The following is a 22853-nucleotide window of genomic DNA, read 5'->3' on the forward strand; positions in this document are numbered from 1 at the left end:
GATACTCATAGCACCGGCATGGCCTCGAAGAATTTGGTATGCGGACCTAATAGAGATGGCATCTCTACCACCTTGGAGACTGCCGTTGAGGAAGGACCTTCTCATTCAGGGTTACTTCCTTCATCCAAATCTAGCTTCTCTAAAGCTGACTGCGTGGCGATTGAACGCTTAATTTTATCCAAGCATGGGTTCTCTGATCCGGTCAGAGTCCTTGATTCAGGCTCGTAAGCCTGTAACTAGAAAAATCTACCATAGGATTTGGTGTAGATACTTTTATTGATGTGAATCCAAGGGCTACTCTTGGAGTAGAGTTAGGATTCCTAGAGTTTTGTCTTTTCTCCAGGAAGATCTGGAGAAGGGTTTATCTGCTAGTTCCCTAAAGGGTCAAAATTCGGTTCTATCCATTTTTGTTTCACGAACGTCTAGCAGGTGTAACAGATGTTCAATCTGTCAGGCCTTGGTAAGAATCAGGCCTGTGTTCAAACCAGTTGCTCCTCCATGGAGTCTTCTAGTTTTCAAAGTTCTTCAAGGGGCTCAGTTTGAGCCTATGTATTCCTTAGATATCAAGTTACTATCTTGGAAAGTTCTTTTTCTGGTTGCTATTTTTTCTGTTCGAAGAGTCTCAGTACTCTCGGCGCTACAATGCGACTCTAGATACCTTATTTTCCACTCCGATAAGGTAGTGTTTTAGAACAAACTTAGGTTTTTTCCTAAAGTCGTTTCGGATAGGAACATTAACAGAGAAATTGTTCCTTCCTTGTATTCTAATCCTTCCCAGGGGGAGAGACTTCTTCACAATTTAGATGTGGTTCGGGCCCTGAAGTTTTATCTTCAGGCGACTAGGGACTTTAGTCAGTCCTCTCTTTTGCTTATAGTTTTTTTCTGGTAAACGTAAGGGTCAGAAAGCTGCAACTTCTTCTCTATCTTTGTAGATGAAGAGTATCATACGTTTTGCATATGAAAATGATGGACAGCATCCTCCTTAGAGGGTTTTGGCTCCTTCCACTAGGGCTGTGGCTTCCTCATGGGTATTCAAAAATGATGCTTCTGTTGAACAGATTTGCAAGGTTGCAAATTGGTCCTCTCTTCACACTTTTTCCAAATTTTAAAAATTTGATACTTTGGCCTCAGCTGAGGCTATTTTTGGGTGGAAAGTTCTAAAAGCAGTGGTGCCTTTCGTTTAGGTTCCCTGTCTTGTCCCTACCCTTTCATCCGTGTACTATAGCTTTGGTATTGTATCCCACAAGTAAGGATGAAATCCGTGGACTCATCGTATCTTGAAAAAGAAAAGGAAATTTATGTTTACCTGATAAATTTATTTATTTTTTGATACGATGAGTCCACGGTCTGCCCTGTTCTTTTGAGGCAGGTTATTTACTTTTTGTTAAACTTCAGACACCTCTGCTCCTTGGCTTTTCCTTTTCTCTTCTTAACTTCGGTCGAATGACTGTGTTGGCAGGGAAGGGAGGAGCTATTTATACAGCTCTGCTGTGGAGCTCTTTGCTTCCTCCTGCTGGCCAGGAGGCGATATCCCACAAGTAAGGATGAAATCCGTGGACTTATCGAAAAAGAAATGAATTTATCAGGTAAGCATAAATTTCCTTTTTCAAGTTGTTTGGCAAATCATTACTAAAGTGGCTATTTAAATGCTTTCAAACCTTGTTTTGTAAATTAATATTTTGCACCTCTAATCTGTGAACATACATAAAAAATGTCAGTGCTGTAAGAGCAATACATTTTTATTAATGTTTAACTAACACTCCTTCCTGTTAATACTTTGCTTTGGTATTTCAGGTATCTGGGTGGCTTTTTACTCCAGTTTTACAACACCAAGTTAGTTTGTTGTCGGGTTCAGACATTGCGAATGAGTAGAAATGTAGAGATGTCTTGTTTAAGAAACCATTTGTTTTGGAATTTTAAAATGGGTGAAAAAAAAGTTTTTCTTATTAGCCAATGAGCTTCTATTTGACATACTTTTATTACAGAAACCTGCACTTCCTGTTCAAAATAAATAGCTTCTAACATACATATGTATTTATTTATAGGTGTTTGTGTACATACATACATACATACATACATCTCACTATAGTTAAAGGGACAGTCAACACCAACATTTTTGTTGTATAAAAAGAAAGATAAGACCTTTTACTATCCATTCCTCATTGTTATATTAATATACTTTATAACATTTAAACCTCTAAATTTCTTCTTGTTTGTAAACCACTACAGACAGCCTCTTATAACGTGTTTTTTTTAATGTATTATTATTTGCTTTTCACAAGAGACTGCTAGTTCATTTGGGCCATATAGATAACGTGCACACTCCCGGAGTTGTACACAGCACTAATTGGCTAAAATGCAAGTCGATAGATAATAGTCATGTGCTTAGGAGGCAGTCAAAAGAGGCTTAGATACAAGGTAATCACAGAGGTAAAAAATGTATTAATCTATAACCGTGTTGGCTGTGCAAAACTGGGGAATGGGTAATATAGGGATTATATTTTAAAACAATAACATATTTTTTGGAGTTGACCCTTTAACTAGAACAAAGGGGAAAATTTACTAGTCAACTAAATATTAAAGATAGAAAAAAGTAACAATAGTTTTCTTTCATATGCATTATAGAAATTACCATTTTAAGAGCTTTTTACCACCTTTGCTGGGTGGGGGAAGGCAACTTGTTCTTATCTCATTTTCTTTGTTTGGATTACCCCCTCCTCCGTTACTAATTGCATTCTTGGGAGTGTGTTACCAGGGCAAACTGGAATCTGTGAGAATGTCTATTGATGTTACTGGAATGTGTCTGCATATTCACAAGTTTATATGGTTCTGTTGTGGCAGGTAGGCAAGGATTTCTTCCTAAAAACTATTAAAAAAGCCAGGATTTAAAGGGACATTCCAGCCAAGATTGAAATGCACACAGGTGCATTTAAGTTTTGTATATAAGCATTTTTGCAATATACATGTATTGGCAAAAATGCTTCTAGTAACAGCTATTTATTTTTCAAGAAAGTATTTAAGTATGCTCCATGCACCAGCATTTTAAGCACATCACTTTCTCAGGGAGCCTAAGCTGAGTGTATCATCTGGTAATAACTCAATGCTTGTCATTGTTGACATGATACCATCCTCACTGACTCTCTGAGCAGCTGCAGTATTTAAAATGCTGGCGCCTGGAAAATATGTAGCTATGTGTCTACATGCACGTGCAGAGAAATATGATAGCACTAAAGCAGTAATACATTTTACTAGTAGCATTTTTGTCAATATATGCATATTGCAAATATGTTTCTATCCAAAGATATAATTAATCTAGGTGCATTTTCATTTTGACTGGAAAGTCCCTTTAATAAGAAATACCAGATTGATTGACTGATCCGCATTTACTCTTCTTTGCTAATCTAAGGGGATTTCCAAAAGGTTGGGGCCTTTCACTGGAGTTGAGATCTATCTGTAGTACTTTCTGTAGTCCATAACGGATGAAATGGTTAAAGGGACACAAACCCAAAAAATGTCTTTCATAATTCAGATAGAGCATGCAATTCTAAGCAGTTTGTGTCCCTTTAAACAATATTTGGAGTTGGCTGCTATTTGCTAACTTTTCTGTGTTGGGAGGAGAAAACTAGTTTCCAAATGCTAATACAGCTATTGGGAAAATAAACAAACAAGCCTGATTAAATTTGTCCAAGAAACTTATTGAGGTGATAGTGACAAGGTTATTGAGAAGAAAAAACCCCAACTTTTAAATTACGGGTTTAGCTGAATTTCATATCAACATAAATTGCTGCAAAAATGTGTATATGTGTGTGTGTGTATATGTATATAAATAAATAAATAAATAAAAAAAAAAAAAATATATATATATATATATATATATATATATATATATATATATATATATATATATTTATATATATATATATATTATATATATATATATTTATATTATAATCTGAATAGGAATAAGCACTCACTGGATTTCAAAATAACAAATATTTATTTGGCAGTGACGTTTCGGGGCATTCACCCCTTCCTCAGACAACCCAAAATGTGAAACAAGCAAAGTTAAATAATGACTCAAACCCCTCCCTCATCAAATTTCAGCCAATCAAAATACATCCAATGCAATCAATAGGGGATGTATGTTAAACAAACACAATTACATTTCTGTATAATATCAATAAAGTGTATGCTTTGACAAAGCACATGTGTGATATAACCATATATAGTGTATTGTATTAAGGTGTCAGTGACAGTGAAGTGGACGGCTATGGAGTATGCCAACAGATAGTGCAAAATACATCTGCCCTCTTGTAATACATTCTATGATCAAAAATTAAGGAGTATACTAGACATGTTGTTACCAAGAAAAGTAGCTTATTTATACCACATGTAAACTGCTTAGAAACATTTATTCGCTTAGCTGTAAGGCAACTTACTGTGCATCAACAGCATATAAAACTTCGTAGGAGATGGATACTCCGCCATTAGTTATCACGCTAGCCACCGCATGGTCGAAGGGGGCGTGTCAGCATCCGGGTTAGCATCTTGACCCGCTACTGAAAATCCAAGCCCTAAGCGGTGTTATGCGTTGCCATAGCAACCTATCGTGGCGTCATCAACCACACCAGACCGAGGCTGTGCTACGTAAGTCTGTAACAGGTCACCATGGCAACCCAACAAACAATGTCACAAAATAGACATAGCTAGTGTCATAATAGAATCGAATAGTATATCACTTATCAAAAACATGCTGATGTGACAACCAGATATGTGGTTAATTATAAACTAGCGCATGAGGAATTATCCAGTGATAAAAAAAACAGCGGTTATGGGGATTAACGCTCACTGGTATATAATATACTAAAAGAAAATCTCTAAGACTATACTGGGTGTAATCAAATCGTCTTAAGGGGATCAAAGATTGAGGGATCTGTAGCCATCAATTATTCAAACAAACTCTAACACGAGTCTAAATTATGAGTCGTGTATTCTAATGTTATACAGGCTAAGATATAAATTAACTGTTGGATCAAAAAGGTCCTGTTCTAGACATACCGACTTGCTCACGGTATAATGGCTGGGTCTAAGATTACTGTCGAAATGGACATTCATGGAGTGTATTGGGGATGCTCTGAATCCTGTAATTTCTATAGTTTTTTAATGGGGGTCTAAGCCTATAGACTAGTGTGATATCCAGGACACCACATATATCTAGATCAACTCAAGGCCAGATTAACTAACTGGGTGTACTAATTGTTAAAAGCCTGACAGTATGGTAATATATCGTTAAAGTCCTACCTGAGAATGGAACTTCGTGTCTCCCAGAGTATGGTCTTACAAATGATTTCTAGTAGGTAGGTACATGGACTCTCATTAGCAAATGGGATGTTTATTGACATCCTACCAGTTATGTCCCTAGGAGGGGTACTATAGGAAACAATGCCAGTCCACATTTGTGTTCAATCCTCCTGGATGTACTGTTCCAAGTTTATGAATCCACTTGGCCTCAATTTGTAGGAGTTTCTTCTTTCTGTTGCCTCCCCGTATCAAAGGTGGTACATGATCAATAAGTATGAAGCGCAAGTCTTTCACAGTATGGTTCCTCTGTAGAAAATGGCGTGCCACCGGTTGTTCCGATGTACCATCTTTAAGTGCAATCCTGATGGCACTCCGATGGTTAGCCATCCTCTTCTTAATGTCGTCATCCGTCTTACCGACGTAATACATCCCACATGTGCAATTCAGCAGGTAGACTACGAATGGGGTAGAGCAGGTTAGGTGGTGTTGGATCTTAAAACTCTGGTTTGTATGCGGATGATGGAAGGTTTTGCTCTGAATCATCGAGTTGCACGTTGTGCATCCAAGGCACTTAAAGCATCCCTGTTTCTTAGATTTTAGCCAGGTTTCCTTGATGTAGGCATGTCTTGGATCCGTGATCATCAACATATCTTGGAGGTTGCGCCCTCTTTTATATCCCATTCTTGGTGGGGAGAAATCTTTGAAAGGTAATTGTTGGTCTGTGGTTAGTAGATCCCAATGTTCCCTCACTGATTGTGCTACAATCCCAATATTGGGTGAATATGTCATAGTACAAGTCATCCGTTTTTCAACAGGTTTCCTTCCTCCTGTTTTTAGTAGGGTGTTCCTTTCTGTACCCTTGGCTATTTTATGGGCTTTTTGAATGGTTGTATAGGAGTATCCCCTCTGAAGAAATTTGTTTGACATTTCCTCTAGCTGTCTTTCGCCATTGTTCCTTATAGAGTTGTTCCTCACCACTCGGTAGAGTTGTGCCAGTGGAATGGCTCTGATGAGAGATCTTGGGTGGCTACTGCTTGCCAACAATAGGGAGTTCCTGTCTGTAGGTTTATGGTACATGGTGGTTTCCAATTGCCCATTCTCCTTAAGTATTCTCAGGTCTAAGAAGTCAATGGCTTCTTTGCTGGCCACCATCTTAAACTTCACAGGATGTGGTAGGTCATTGAGATCTTGTATCCACCTCTGTAGATGCTCTTCTGTGCCTCTCCACACCAGTAGCACATCATCGATGTATCTCATGTATTTGATAATTTCAGGAATCTCATAGACCTTCATGATGTTAGATTCATAATCCTCCATGAATAAGTTCGCATAGGATGGGGCCATATTTGACCCCATAGCGGTCCCCGTGATCTGCTGGAAGTACTTCAATTCAAACCTGAAGAAGTTTAAAGTCAAACATATTTCGAGGATCTTGATGATGTAGGTGCTGCTAGGTCCGACGTAGGGATATCTAAAGAGAGCCTTTGTGACTGCCCTCATTCCATCTTGATGAGGGATGATGGTATATAGGCTTGTGACATCCATAGACACCAAGTAGTCATCTGTAGATAGATCTTGAACCTGCGAGAGATGACCCAATACATCACTCGAATCTTTAACATATGATTTCATGTGTCTCACCAGTGGTTGGAGGAATGAATCAATCCACTTTGCCAGAGGGCTCAACAAGGAACCCCTTGCAGACACGATCGGGCGCCCAGGGGGTTTCTCCAGGCTCTTGTGCACTTTGGGCAGGGTATAGAGAATAGGGCAAATCGGATATGCCACCCTCAACCAATCATATGTATCTTTACTGACCCAACCTTCCGCTACCCCTTCAAGCAGTAGATTATCAATTCGTTCTTGGAAGAGCTTGGTAGGATCCTTTTTGAGAGGTAGGTATACCTGGTCATCATTTAGTTGTGAGAGTATTTCTTCTTTGTAATCCTTATAATTCAGGACTACAATGGCCCCACCTTTGTCCGCATTGCGGATCACAATGTTGGGGTCACGGGCCAGACTTTCAATTGCCACACGTTCCTCTTTGGAGATGTTGTGTCTGAATAATTCTTTCGGCATTGTTGCAGCATCCTGTAGAACCAATCTGGTGTAGGTTTGTATACTGGCAGCCGTATGTTGGGGGTCAAATGTGCTCTTGTTTCTAAAGATGGTCCCCATTTCTTGCTGTTCTGTCATTTTGAAATGATCTTTAAGTTTAAGGTTTCTTTTAAACTTCTGGATGTCCAACCACGTCTCAAATTCATCTGGTCTCTGTGTAGGGACAAATGTCAAACCTCTATTGAGGAGTGTTAATTCTGCTTTATTAAGCAAGCGATCTGATAGATTCAGCACTATATTCTCCTGGGTCGTCCACGTCGTGGTGGTCTTCCGGTGAGTCCCACTCCTTCTTGGATGTGGTCTCCTTCCTTTTTTCGGTGGCTTGACCTTGTAGTCACCCCTAAAAAATGCACCTGGGAAGTTGAGGGACTTGCATAATCATGTAGTCCTGGAGTATCTGTGTCAGAACCTGAGCTTGTATCCACAGTGTTCAATTGTCTTCTGGTATATGCCCTCTGGCGGCGGGGTCGCCTAGGTCTATAGTTCTGCCTCTCCTCAGGGCTCAAAAGCCACTTGTATACCTGTCTCTCCCTGTAATCCTCAATTACTTGTTGTAATTTCTTGTTTTTAAAGGTTATCAGGGAGTCCTTATATTCTTTGACCTGGTTTGTCAGTTTATTCAACCAGTTATCACTCTGATCCTGTATCAAGATGGGGCCTTTTATGGTATCAAATATCCCAATTTCTTCCTTGGTTTTATTAAGTAGGGCTCTAACTTCTTCCACCACCAACAACAATAGATCCAAGGAACATTTATTTAGCACTGCACATCATTTTTTGCAAAATTCACTGTTGTTTCTCCCAATCGTGGGTACACTGTGTATCCTGAACCCCTTAGGAATCATTTTCTTTTTGTAGTATTCCGATAAGTAGACCCCATGTAGATGTAGGTCTACCTCTCTTTTCTTCAGTTTTAATAGATTCAAATATAGTGTTTGAATGGATTCAGTATCTGTAGTAATGTCCTCATGTTCAAATAGAATTCTTGCTGCATCCACCTCAGTCAGGGAGAGTGTATCAGCCCCCTCTACATCTGATGGTGCTATTACAGGCAGGCCCTGTGAGGCACTGATCAGTACAGGTGTATCCATAGTCCACAATTAAGTGCAAGTGTCACCCAAGTGTATCCAAAAGTGATGATGGCTGAAGACAGGGAGGGTAGCAAGGCAGTGGGTGCTACACGATATAACAGAAACTTCGATTTAGTGCACTCTCACTGGCCAACCCAGACACAGACCAGGGTGCTTAACGGACTGGACAATCTGAATAGGAATAAGCACTCACTGGATTTCAAAATAACAAATATTTATTTGGCAGTGACGTTTCGGGGCATTCACCCCTTCCTCAGACAACCCAAAATGTGAAACAATTGAATTGAAGTACTTCCAGCAGATCACGGGGACCGCTATGGGGTCAAATATGGCCCCATCCTATGCGAACTTATTCATGGAGGATTATGAATCTAACATCATGAAGGTCTATGAGATTCCTGAAATTATCAAATACATGAGATACATCGATGATGTGCTACTGGTGTGGAGAGGCACAGAAGAGCATCTACAGAGGTGGATACAAGATCTCAATGACCTACCACATCCTGTGAAGTTTAAGATGGTGGCCAGCAAAGAAGCCATTGACTTCTTAGACCTGAGAATACTTAAGGAGAATGGGCAATTGGAAACCACCATGTACCATAAACCTACAGACAGGAACTCCCTATTGTTGGCAAGCAGTAGCCACCCAAGATCTCTCATCAGAGCCATTCCACTGGCACAACTCTACCGAGCGGTGAGGAACAACTCTATAAGGAACAATGGCGAAAGACAGCTAGAGGAAATGTCAAACAAATTTCTTCAGAGGGGATACTCCTATACAACCATTCAAAAAGCCCATAAAATAGCCAAGGGTACAGAAAGGAACACCCTACTAAAAACAGGAGGAAGGAAACCTGTTGAAAAACGGATGACTTGTACTATGACATATTCACCCAATATTGGGATTGTAGCACAATCAGTGAGGGAACATTGGGATCTACTAACCACAGACCAACAATTACCTTTCAAAGATTTCTCCCCACCAAGAATGGGATATAAAAGAGGGCGCAACCTCCAAGATATGTTGATGATCACGGATCCAAGACATGCCTACATCAAGGAAACCTGGCTAAAATCTAAGAAACAGGGATGCTTTAAGTGCCTTGGATGCACAACGTGCAACTCGATGATTCAGAGCAAAACCTTCCATCATCCGCATACAAACCAGAGTTTTAAGATCCAACACCACCTAACCTGCTCTACCCCATTCGTAGTCTACCTGCTGAATTGCACATGTGGGATGTATTACGTCGGTAAGACGGATGACGACATTAAGAAGAGGATGGCTAACCATCGGAGTGCCATCAGGATTGCACTTAAAGATGGTACATCGGAACAACCGGTGGCACGCCATTTTCTACAGAGGAACCATACTGTGAAAGACTTGCGCTTCATACTTATTGATCATGTACCACCTTTGATACGGGGAGGCAACAGAAAGAAGAAACTCCTACAAATTGAGGCCAAGTGGATTCATAAACTTGGAACAGTACATCCAGGAGGATTGAACACAAATGTGGACTGGCATTGTTTCCTATAGTACCCCTCCTAGGGACATAACTGGTAGGATGTCAATAAACATCCAATTTGCTAATGAGAGTCCATGTACCTACCTACTAGAAATCATTTGTAAGACCATACTCTGGGAGACACGAAGTTCCATTCTCAGGTAGGACTTTAACGATATATTACCATACTGTCAGGCTTTTAACAATTAGTACACCCAGTTAGTTAATCTGGCCTTGAGTTGATCTAGATATATGTGGTGTCCTGGATATCACACTAGTCTATAGGCTTAGACCCCCATTAAAAAACTATAGAAATTACAGGATTCAGAGCATCCCCAATACACTCCATGAATGTCCATTTCGACAGTAATCTTAGACCCAGCCATTATACCGTGAGCAAGTCGGTATGTCTAGAACAGGACCTTTTTGATCCAACAGTTAATTTATATCTTAGCCTGTATAACATTAGAATACACGACTCATAATTTAGACTCGTGTTAGAGTTTGTTTGAATAATTGATGGCTACAGATCCCTCAATCTTTGATCCCCTTAAGACGATTTGATTACACCCAGTATAGTCTTAGAGATTTTCTTTTAGTATATTATATACCAGTGAGCGTTAATCCCCATAACCGCTGTTTTTTTTATCACTGAATAATTCCTCATGCGCTAGTTTATAATTAACCACATATCTGGTTGTCACATCAGCATGTTTTTGATAAGTGATATACTATTCGATTCTATTATGACACTAGCTATGTCTATTTTGTGACATTGTTTGTTGGGTTGCCATGGTGACCTGTTACAGACTTACGTAGCACAGCCTCGGTCTGGTGTGGTTGATGACGCCACGATAGGTTGCTATGGCAACGCATAACACCGCTTAGGGCTTGGATTTTCAGTAGCGGGTCAAGATGCTAACCCGGATGCTGACACGCCCCCTTCGACCATGCGGTGGCTAGCGTGATAACTAATGGCGGAGTATCCATCTCCTACGAAGTTTTATATGCTGTTGATGCACAGTAAGTTGCCTTACAGCTAAGCGAATAAATGTTTCTAAGCAGTTTACATGTGGTATAAATAAGCTACTTTTCTTGGTAACAACATGTCTAGTATACTCCTTAATTTTTGATCATAGAATGTATTACAAGAGGGCAGATGTATTTTGCACTATCTGTTGGCATACTCCATAGCCGTCCACTTCACTGTCACTGACACCTTAATACAATACACTATATATGGTTATATCACACATGTGCTTTGTCAAAGCATACACTTTATTGATATTATACAGAAATGTAATTGTGTTTGTTTAACATACATCCCCTATTGATTGCATTGGATGTATTTTGATTGGCTGAAATTTGATGAGGGAGGGGTTTGAGTCATTATTTAACTTTGCTTGTTTCACATTTTGGGTTGTCTGAGGAAGGGGTGAATGCCCCGAAACGTCACTGCCAAATAAATATTTGTTATTTTGAAATCCAGTGAGTGCTTATTCCTATTCAGATTGTCCAGTCCGTTAAGCACCCTGGTCTGTGTCTGGGTTGGCCAGTGAGAGTGCACTAAATCGAAGTTTCTTTTATATTTATATTATATATATATTTATATTATATATTTATATATATATTTTTATATATATATATATATATATATATATATATATATATTTATATATATTTATATATATATATATATATATATATATATATATATATTTATATTTATATTATATATATTTATTTATATATATACACACACACACACACCAATTCTATCTATTACATGGATTCTTCTTACTTTTTCCTAACTTTCAATTAGAGTATGATTATTACTACAGTCTCCTAGCACCATTAATTGCTACCATTGATTATCTGTGTGGTGCTGTTACTTCAAAACACACACATATATATATATATATATATATATATATATATATATATATATATATACATACATACATACATACATACATACATACATACATACATACATACATACATACATACATACATACATACACACGTGTTTTATATAGTTACTCTCAGGAAGTCATTCTTTGGTAAATTATCCTTGTGACTTATTACCTTTAAACTTACCAATATACACACTTCCTATACATATATATATATATATATATATATATATATATATATATATATATATATATATATACGCGCATACACATTCATATACCCATTACATGATATATACTACACATTCACAGGTGTTTGTTGTGTATATATCCAGGCGTATATGCATTGTTATGTTTATTAATACGTTCTGTATATTAAAACGCTATGTATTGTTGTATATTAACTTGCTAAGGGTCTTAAACTTTACATTACGGAATATTTTTGGAGTGTGTAACTATGGTAACATACTATATTATACTTTATAATCCTCAATTTACATGTTCTAATTCAATATGCTATAACATATTCTCTTAAGTTTCATTACGAATTTAAGCCCTGTTCTTGAAAATTTTATATGTATATATATATATATATATATATATGCAATTATACTATTGGTGTGGTATGAGTTAATACTTTCTGGTAGGTGTGTTTACACCAACCAATTGCCTCTTAGAGCATGCTTTTTAAACTTTGTCAGCTAGTGCACCCACAGGTTTATGAATACGGCACCCAGCCGAAACGCGTAAAACCTGTTAGTCCTACTCTAACATGTGTTTTTAATGGATGTATATCAATAAAGCCTTCTTATTTTATCTACCTCGGATTTGAATCACTTCTTCTAATTTGTATGTATGTGTATATATATATATATATATATCTGTTTATTTAAGATAATATCAATTGCAGAACTGAAGTAGTGTATTTAGAGACCTGTAGTTGTCCAATGTATTACGTAGGTAAAACCTACAGAGAACTCTGAAATAGAATAAAAGAGACATTTATAAATAAACTGATCAAAACAAGTAGTGTAGCAAGACACTTTGTTATCCACCATAATAGTAATAAGAATGAACTAAAATGCAGAGGTTTGGAAAATATATATTTAAAAGGTAGGGGTGGTGACCTTGATACAATACTATTACAGAACGAATGTAAATGGATTTTTAATTTAGAATCTTTAAAACCTACATGATTGAATGAAGAAATTAATTATGCTCCATTCATAATTTAAAAACATTATTGCTAACTTAAAGTTTTTAATTTACTCCTATTAGCAAGTTTTCTTTGTTCTCTTGCTATCTTTATTTAAAAAGCAGGAATGTCATGCATAGGAGCCGGCCCATTTTTGGTTGAGAACCTGGGTTATGATTGCTCATTGGTGGTTAAATGTATACCTCCAATAAGCAAGTGCTATCCATGGTGCTGAACCTAAATTGGGCTGGCTGCTAAGATTTACATTCCTGCTTTTAAAATAAAGATAGCAAGAGAACAGAGAAAAATTGATGAGTAGATTAGAAAGTTGATTGAAATGTCATGCTCTATCTGAATCATGAAAGAAAAAATTTGGCTTCAGTGTCCCTTTAATGCGTTTATAACTTCAGTTATCCTCCCAGTCTCTCTAAAAATATATATAACATTACCCCCAGTTATTTGTTAGAGAATACGATTCTTGGACAAGATTGCTTACGATCTAGGTAAAGAAGATGCGATTAAGATTAATGCTCTCATCATATATATATAATAACTCATTGTGTAGTTCATTAACAAATCTAGATAGGCCCAGAAGCTTGTTTTCCCACAGAAAACCTCTGAATTACATTGTTTCCAATGCAGCAAAGGATTCTGGGTAAGACCCTAGCTAAAGGACCAGTCAACACAGTAGATTTGCATAATCAACAAATGCAAGATAACAAGACAATAGCACTTAGTCTGAACTTCAAATGAGTAGTAGATTTTTTTTTTCTGACAATTTTAAAAGTTATGTCATTTTCCACTCCCCCTGTACCATGTGACAGCCATCAGCCATTCACAAATGCATACACACTTATTCTTGCACATGGTCACTAGGACCTGGTGACTCAAAAAGTTTATAATATATATATATATATATATATAAAAACACTGTGCACATTTTTTTTTAATGGAAGTAAATTGGAAAGTTGTTTAAAATATAGTTCATTAACAAATCTAGACAGGCCCAGAAGCTTGTATAAGCTGTGTGAACAGCGATACTTTGGTGTAAAGGGAACCTTTTATCTCCCCCTAATTTAAAATGTTGTTGTATTCTGCCTGGAATCAACTTCACCCAGCAGTGATTCAAACCTTCTCCCAGCTGATGAGTAGCAATAACTACAAAACAGTCTGTCCTGGGATAGTTATGAATCACTGCACTAACCCTAGCTAAGTTTATAAGCTGTGTGAACAGCGATACTTTGGCGTAAAGGGAACCTGCTGAAAAGCAGACTGAAGTAAAAAGGTGTGTCATTGTGTACTTAATTTGCATATCTTACCCAGAATCCTTTGCTGCATTGGAAACAATGTAATTTAGAGGTTTTCTGTGGGAAAACAAGCTTCTGGGCCTATCTATATATTGTTCCGGTTTAATCTGTTCATGATGATACACTGTCCCTACTGCACTGTATAAAATTATTTACAAATCACTTAACTTTATTTGAAATTGCTGCTTTTGCTTGAAATTACTACCTGTATTGAAATTATAAATACTGTGGAATTCTCTAAAGACTAGATTTGTAGACTAGATTTGTAAACTAGAGGAATCAGCAGAAATCAACAACCCAGGAGAGTCCAGTCCTTTTGAAAGGTTGTTCCTGTAGCTACTTACAATAATGTGAATCCTACCAATAAGGAGCAATTCATGTTTTGCTTACAAAATGCAAGTGACAAGCATTGTCTACTCGAGTAACAAGTCCAGATTAGTCTCTCCAAACTAAGCAAATGGGGATTGGATAGTAAAAAAACAGCTGCAGCAAGCAATGGATTAAAGCCATAATGTACTTAGACGAGCAAACTAGTCCATTTCTTACTTGATGCTTGCCTTTCTTGTGCTCTCTTCTCTCGCACATGCTCTCTCCTCTCTTCCATCGCTTTCTCTTCTATCACACAAGGAGATTGATGTATACAGCAGCCTCTTGCTTCCATGCTTTTCTCTATCCAATATTCCACTATTGATTTTCTTTCCTAAGACATGGAGAGTCCATGATGTCATTCCAATTACTAGTGGGATATAAAACTCCTGGCCAACAGGAGGAGGCAAAGAGCACCCCAGCAAAGCTGTTAAGTGTAACTTTTTCTTTACGCATAACCCCCAGTCATTCTCTTTGGCTCTGTCAATGGAGGATGTGCGAAGTTGGTGTCTGAAGATTTAATCCTTTTATGGGTACTTTTCCCTGCAAGCAAGAATTGGAGTTTAGCTGTGTCCATGTCAATCTCTTCAGTAAGAGTAGTGGTGGCTTTTAAGCAGTTAAAAGGCGGCGCGGTAGTCTTTTGCTTCCCCTTTGAATAAAACCAGTTAGTAGAGTTAGTTGCTCTGTTCTTTATTTTCCTACAGGTCCATGACAGGGAGTAAAGTACCTGCCACACCTAAGGAGCAACATTTGTCTTACAGGATCTAAGGTAAGTGCCTTTGCCTTCTAGGTACTGAAGGACAGCAGCACTTAAGAGGTTAATCCTCTTATAAATCCATTTCTGGGACAAGTTTTATCCTTTTTTAGTTAAGGATACAATTTTGGGGACAGATTTACATTATGTGCTTAACATGAGACATAAGGTTCACAGTTGGAGAGGTTTTTCACCTAACTGAGGAGTATAACTTTATTGTTGGGACAAAACGTTACTTGGAACTTTTTCAGAGAATTTGCTTAGTGGTTGTTTATTTGAAACGCTTCTCTGTTCATTGGCATGTTTTCTGATACTACTTGTCATATGGGAACAGTTTTTTAGAGAGTTTGTTAGTTTTTTTTTATTGAGCCGTTTTCTCTCTGTTGCGCGTGCTTTCAGTGACTTATTGTATTTCTCCCGCTCACGGGATGCCCGCACTTACGCTACTCCGTAACGGAGCTCAGTGACTTTGTGGTGCGTAGGAGTGCCTTGCATCGAGAGTCTGTGTCTGATCCTTAAGCGGATCTTTAGTGGAGATCAGTGTACTCCTCAGTAGAATCAGCCTATCCAATTTTTTTACTGGGGTATTTTTTTCTCTTTTACGGTAGGAGCATCTGAGGTTTATTTTATGCTATTTATTTTTTGTGGCATTTTTAAATAAGATTATCAACCTCCAAAAATGCTTTGATATTTTAATTTTAGGTTCTATTTTTTTTTTGTGTGGCTGTGACTACAGTAATGGATCCTGATTTAGATCAGTCAATGTCTGTGGACAAGTGCTTACTATGTTTAGATGCTCAAATTGCCAATGCAATTTTGTTCCTCATGCTTATCTAAAACTAAAATGTAAAGATAATTTACTCCCTTCTGAGCCAAGTGTCTCTCAGTACAATGCTGTGTGTGACATGCCTCAGCTTTCTCCTCAAACGTCCCAAGCCTTAACTGTGTCTCATACTGTACCTTCTATGTCTCCTCAACCTCCCGGGGGTGTTTATTTAGCTGGGATTTTGCGGCTCAGATTACCTCTGCAGTAACGGCAGCTTTGTCGGCTTTCCCTTCTTCGGGTAAGCGCAAGAAAAGATCTAAATATTTGACCGCTAGTAAGGTTTCTGACCCCTCTAAGTCTGCGTTGGTCAACCTTTCTCAGTTGTCTGATGAGGAAAATACTTCAGCAGCTTCTGAAGGTGAGATCTCAGATTCTGACTCCTTTGCGGTAAAATCTTCAGAATCTGAAGAGGTTAAATTTAGATTTAAACTTGAACATCTTTGGTTACTACTGAAAGAGGCTCTTAGGAACTTTAGATGACTCTGAAGTCTTCTAAATTGGATAGAGTTTATGATTCCTCATCTTCTGAGGTGGTTTTTCCTGTCCCTAGGAAGATGTCTAAAACGATTGCTCAGGAATGGGATAAACCAGGGGTTCCTTTTTCCCCTTACCCTGTTTTTAAGAAGATGTTTACTGTTGCTGACTCTATTTGTGACTCATGGCGCAGTGTTCCTAAGGGGGAAGTAGCTATTTCTAGTCTGGCTAAAAACTACCATTCCTATAGAGGATAGTTGCTCTTTTAAGGACCCAATGGATAAGAAGCTAGAGGCTTACCTATAAAAGATGTACATCAATCAAGGGTTACAGTGCCAACCTGCAGCGAGTATTGCTACGGTTGCGGAAACAGCATCTTATTGGTTTGATGCATTGTCTGATCATATTACAGAGGAAACTACAGTAGAGGAGAGCCAAGATAGGATCAAAGCTTTCAAATTGGCCAATACCTTTATCTGTGACGCAAACATGCAGATAATTTGTCTGGGAGCTAAAATGTCTAGCTTCACGGTACTAGCCCGCAGGGCTCTGTAGTTAAAATCTTGGTCGCCCGATGTCTCTTCTAGGGCCAAGCTTTTGTCTTTGCCTTATAAGGAAAAGACTCTGTTTGGACCTGGTCTGGTGGAGATCATTTCAGAGATTAAGGGTGGAAAGGGATCTTTCCTACCTCAGGACAAGAAGAATAGACCTACGGGTCATCATACTTCTAATTTTCTTTCCTTTTGTAACTTTAATGGACAAAATTCCTCCTCTTCAAAGCCAGATCAATCCAGATCCACTTGGAAATCCAACCAGCCCTGGAACAAGGGAAAAACTAACAAAAAACCTTCTGCTGACTCTAAATCGGCATGAAGGTTTCGCCCCCAATTCCAGTGGGGGGCAGGCTTTTTCGTCAAGCCTGGATACGCAATGTCCCAGATCCTTGGGCGGTGGACATAGTATCCCAGGGTTACAGAATGGGATTCAAGTCTTGCCCTCCAAAGGGTAGATTTCTTCTCAAACCAAATAAAGGAGGAGGCCTTCTTAAACTGTGTAAAGAACCTCTACTTCCTGGGAGTTATTGTTCCGGTCCCTCTAAGAGAACAGGGCCTAGGATTCTATTCAAATCTGTTTGTGGTTCCCAAAAAGGAGGGAACTTTTCAACCCATCCTAAAGTGTCTCAGCAAATTCCTCAGGGTTCTGTCCTTCAAGATAGAAACTATTCGTTCCATTCTTCCTTTGGTACAGTAAGGTCAGTTTATGATGATCATAGACTTGAAGGACGCATACTTTAATGTTCCCATTCACAGGGAACACCATCAGTATCTGAAGTTTGCCTTTCTGGACAAGCACTTCCAATTTGTTTCACTTCCATTTGGTCTGGCCACGGCTCCCAGAATATTCACAAAGGTTCTGGGGGCGCTATTTGCAATGATCTGATCCCAGGGAATTGCTGTGGCGCCTTATCTAGACGACATCTAGCCCAATCTCATACAGAGATGCTGTTGTCTTTTCTACGTTCCCACAGGTATTGGGTATCGGAGTTGGATCTGATGGCGTCCCGCCAAAATGCCCAAGGTTCCAAAGTACGGTTCAAGGTCAAGAGATCCTCACCGTTCTGATAGATGCTTTTTCTCTGGCATAGGTTTCCTCCGTTTGCTCTCCTTCCACAAGTCATTGCTTGTATCAAACAGGAGAGAGCATCGGTGATCCTAATAGCTCCTGCATGGCCTTGCAGGATCTGGTTTGCGGACCTAGTAAGAATGTCATCTTTACCTCCTTGGAGGTTACTTCAGAGGAAGGACCTTCTACTTCAGGGTCCTTTTCTCCATCCAAACCTAGATTCTCTGAAACTGACTGCTTGGAGATTAAACGCCTAATTCTGTCTAGACGTGGTTTTTCTGAAGCAGTCATTGAAACTATGATTCAGGCTCCAAAACCTGTTACTCTCAAAATTTACCATAATATATGGCGTAAATATCTGTTGGTGCAAATCTAAGGGATTCTCCTAAAGCCCAGTGAGGATTCCCCGGATTTTGTCTTTTTTTTTTTTTTTTTTTTTTTTTTTTTTTTTAAGGATGGCCTGGAGAAGGGTTTATCAGTCAGTACTCTAAAGGGTCAGATTTCTGCATTATCTATCCTTTTGCAAAAACATATGGCAGACTTACCAGTTGTTCAAGTCTTATAATATAAAATTGTTATCCTATAAGGTTTTGTTTCTTGTTGCTATTTCTTCCGCTCGAAGAGTGAGCTTTCTGCTCTGCAGTGTGATTTCTCCGTACCTTATTTTTCATGCTGATAAGGCGGTACATCTTACTAAATTGGGGTTTCTCCCTAAGGTGGTGTCGGATCGAAGCATTAATCTGGAAATTGTTGTTCCTTTTTATCCTAATCCTTCTTCTCAAAAGGAACGTCTTTTGCATAACTTGGATGTTGTGCGGGCTCTAAAATTTTACTTACAAGCTACTAAAGATTTATCGGCAATCTTCTGCCCTGTTTGTTGTTTTTTCTGTAAAAAGCTTAAGGGTCAGATGGCCACTTCTACTTTTCTGTCTCTCTGGTTAAGAAGAATGATTTGTTTGGCTTATGAGACTACTGGACAGCAGCCTCCTGAGAGAATTACTGCTCATTCCACTCCTCATCTTGGGCTTTTAAAAAGGAAGCTTCTGTGGAACAGATTTACAAGGCGGCAACATGGTGCTCTCTGCATACTTTTTCCAAATTCATTAATTTGATACTTTTTTATAATTTTTGCCTTGGCTGCGGCTTTTTTTGGGAGAGAGGTTTTTCAAACGGTGGTGCCTTCTGTTTAGGTCCTCCTGCCTTTTTCTCCCTCCCTGTTCATTTTTGTGTCCTCTAGCTTGGGTATTGGTTCCCACTAGTAATTGGAATGACGTTGTGGACTCCATGTCTTGGGAAAGAAAACAAAATGTATGCTTACCTGATAATTTCTTTCTTTACGGACATCCGCCCTCCCTTTTTTTTTTTTTTTTTTTTTTTTTTTTTTTTTAAATTATAATTCGGCAGTTTTTTTGAGTAAACCTCAGGCACCATTTTCTCCCTTGTGATTCTTTCTTTTCCATTTCCTTCGGCTGAATGACTGGGGGTTATGGGTAAGGGTAGTTACACTTAACAGATTTGCTGGGGTGCTCTTTGCCTCCTCCTGTTGTCCAGGAGTTGAATATCCCACTAGTAATTGGAATGACGTTGTGGACTCTCCATGTCCGGAAATAAATAAATTCATCAGGTAAGCATAAATTTTGTTTTTCAGTATAGGTGGTGACACATTTCAGGTGTGAATTTTACAGTCCAGTGTCCCTTTTAATGGATTACTGTTCCCAGTCATATTATGTTCATTTAATAAAAGACATTGAAAAATATTGTAATTATGAAGTCTTTTATGTCCCCCTTTTTTTTTTTTTTTTTTTTTTTTTTAAATATTCTTTAAATTTCATCATGCAAAAAAAAATAAACATTTAAATTGTTCATTTTTATATGTGTAACTTCAACTATTTTTAAAGCAATCAAAACCATCACTTAAAAAGGGCCTGTACTATCACAGAAAACATGTTTGCAAACAAACCAGGGTTAACGTAAGAGCATCCTGTCTCTGTATTTTGGGGATAGGGCTGGAAAAATAATGTTCTCTTATTTTCAGTAGACATTTTATTGTCTGTCTGAGCTGCTGTAAAGCTTTTCAACCATATTGTATAAAAATGCTGCACCGACATATTTTGGATATTTTATTGGATATTTAGTCTTTAAACATTTTGCTTTATTTTCTCTTAATTTTTTTTACATAGCTCACAGATCAGTACAACGGACAGAGCAATAATTTCAGTGGAGGGAACTTCAATTACAATCAGGGGATGAGCGGCGTAAGTATACTGAGTGGGCATATAGAGGGGGAAAACTGATGATTATTATAAGCCTAGACATTTTGTTAAAAAAAATTTTTGTAGAGATTGCATCTACTTGCACATTTCACAAGGTAAAGGAACATTTAAAGGGACACTGAACCCAAATTTTTTCTTTCATGATTTAGATAGAGCATGAAATTTTAAGCAACTTTTTAATTTACTCCTATTATCAAATTTTCTTCATTCTCTTGGTATCTTTATTTGAAATGCAAGAATATAAGTTTAGATGCTGGCCCATTTTTGGTGAACAACCTGGGTTGTTCTTGCTGATTGGTGGATACATTCATCCACTAATAAAATGTACTGTCCAGAGTTCTGAACAAAAAAAAAAAGCTTAGGTACCTTTTTTTTTTTTTTTTTTTTTTTTTTTTTTTTTTCAAATAAGGATAGCAAGAAAACGAAGAAAAATTGATAATAGGAGTAAATTAGAAAGTTGCTTAAAATTGCATGTTCTATCTGAATCATGAAAGAAAAAAATTGGGTTCAGTGTCCCTTTAACACTAAATACATTTTAGAAGCATAGTATTTATTAAATTCCTCTACCTCGCTCTAGTCATAGGTACCGATTATGTTAAAACCCAGCACTTACAGCAGTGAAACCTAGGTTCCAAAACTGTGGTATCCATAATTTATAGGGAGGTGCAAGAAATGTATTTAGTGTTTATAAGGAGAGAGAAGTACTGAATACATAGGGGAATGTGGAATGTAAAGTGAGGTAACACAATAGTAATGCTGGACTTTCTACCTATCATCTTTTTTTTTTTTTTCCAGCCTGGACGCTCCATGCCGGGTTACCCCAGTTCCCCACTTCCAGGAAACCCCACTCCACCTATGACTCCAGGCAGTAGTGGCCCTCCTTATATGTCACCAGGACAAGATGTAAAATCTCCCTTCCTCCCAGATGTCAAACCCCCACATGGCACTCTTCACCCGTCACCCACTGGTGAGCGTCACAAAGTCTCCTGTGATGTAGAAGGCTGTTACCTGGGTATGTTTTGCACAGTACAAAGTTAAATTAAAATGGGCATTAAAAGTAATTTTTATATATTCATATTATACACTCCCCCCCCCCCCCCCCCCCCCCTGCAAAATTTTGCAGTGTTTGGCAATCCAGAAGCATATCTTTTGAAAAGCCTTTATTTGTTGTTTATCCTAACTAATGGTCTATTCGGCACCAAAATAAATGAGCTACTGCATTAGTGAAGCAATCACTATATAGCATCTAGCAGGGTCAGCAATTTGAAGTCTACAGAATGCACTTTAGCTTTTCAGGGGCAGTGGGAAATAATTTTCAGAGGGTAATTACAGAAAAAGTAAACAAAATAAATAATGAAAGTGTGTGTAACTTTTTTTTTTTTTTTTTTTTTTTTTTTTTTTTTTACTGTGCATATTTGGATTTCCATTTAGTTTAATGTCCCTTTTAAGCAACATTTTCTGTTTATTGGCTGTGTTCAAATGTGGTGTTTGTATATGTTCAACACCTCTGTTGTTGGTTTTATTTATGGGTCTAAGCCTGGCTCATATTTGTTTGCTGCAGGCAACTCTAATGACGAGCTACGTCTGACATTCCCTGTACGTGACGGAATTGTGCTGGAGCCATTCAGACTACAGCATAATCTGGCAGTCAGTAACCATGTTTACCACCTTCGGGAGTCGGTGTATAAGACTCTCATGTTGAGGTTTGTATTTGTTTGTGAAAATGTAGTCTGATATCTGGATAACGGACATTACACAAAACACAACATCTGGTCTCTGCTCCCTCTTCAGGCCTGACCTGGAACTACAGTTTAAGTGTTATCATCATGAAGATCGTCAGATGAACACGAACTGGCCATGCTCGGTGCAAGTGAGCGTTAACTCCACTCCTTTGAGTATCGAGCGCGGGGATAATAAGACATCTCACAAACCCCTATACCTGAAACAAGTGTGCCAGCCAGGAAGAAACAGCATCCAGATCACCGTCAGTGCCTGCTGTTGTGTGAGTACCCTTTTGGCGACAAATTGGTAGGCAATGAGGAGAAAAATAAGACAATTGAGAAAAGGGGAACACGCAGACAATGTGAGTGAAATAATT

General features: G+C 38.3%; 1 protein-coding gene across 1 annotated transcript in view; it reads left to right on the forward strand.

Annotated features, from left to right (window-relative positions):
* The window catches only part of ZMIZ2 (zinc finger MIZ-type containing 2), a gene marked incomplete in the record, with an annotated part of 136043 nt that overhangs the window by 69970 nt on the left and 43220 nt on the right, over nucleotides 1-22853 (forward strand). Inside the window, 4 exon segments of the mRNA XM_053718146.1 lie at nucleotides 20663-20737; nucleotides 21551-21767; nucleotides 22317-22458; nucleotides 22547-22757. Coding sequence (XP_053574121.1) covers nucleotides 20663-20737; nucleotides 21551-21767; nucleotides 22317-22458; nucleotides 22547-22757 — 645 coding nt within the window.

This window comes from Bombina bombina, chromosome 6, assembly GCF_027579735.1.
Source record: "Bombina bombina isolate aBomBom1 chromosome 6, aBomBom1.pri, whole genome shotgun sequence".
In the NCBI taxonomy this organism is placed as follows: domain Eukaryota; kingdom Metazoa; phylum Chordata; class Amphibia; order Anura; family Bombinatoridae; genus Bombina; species Bombina bombina.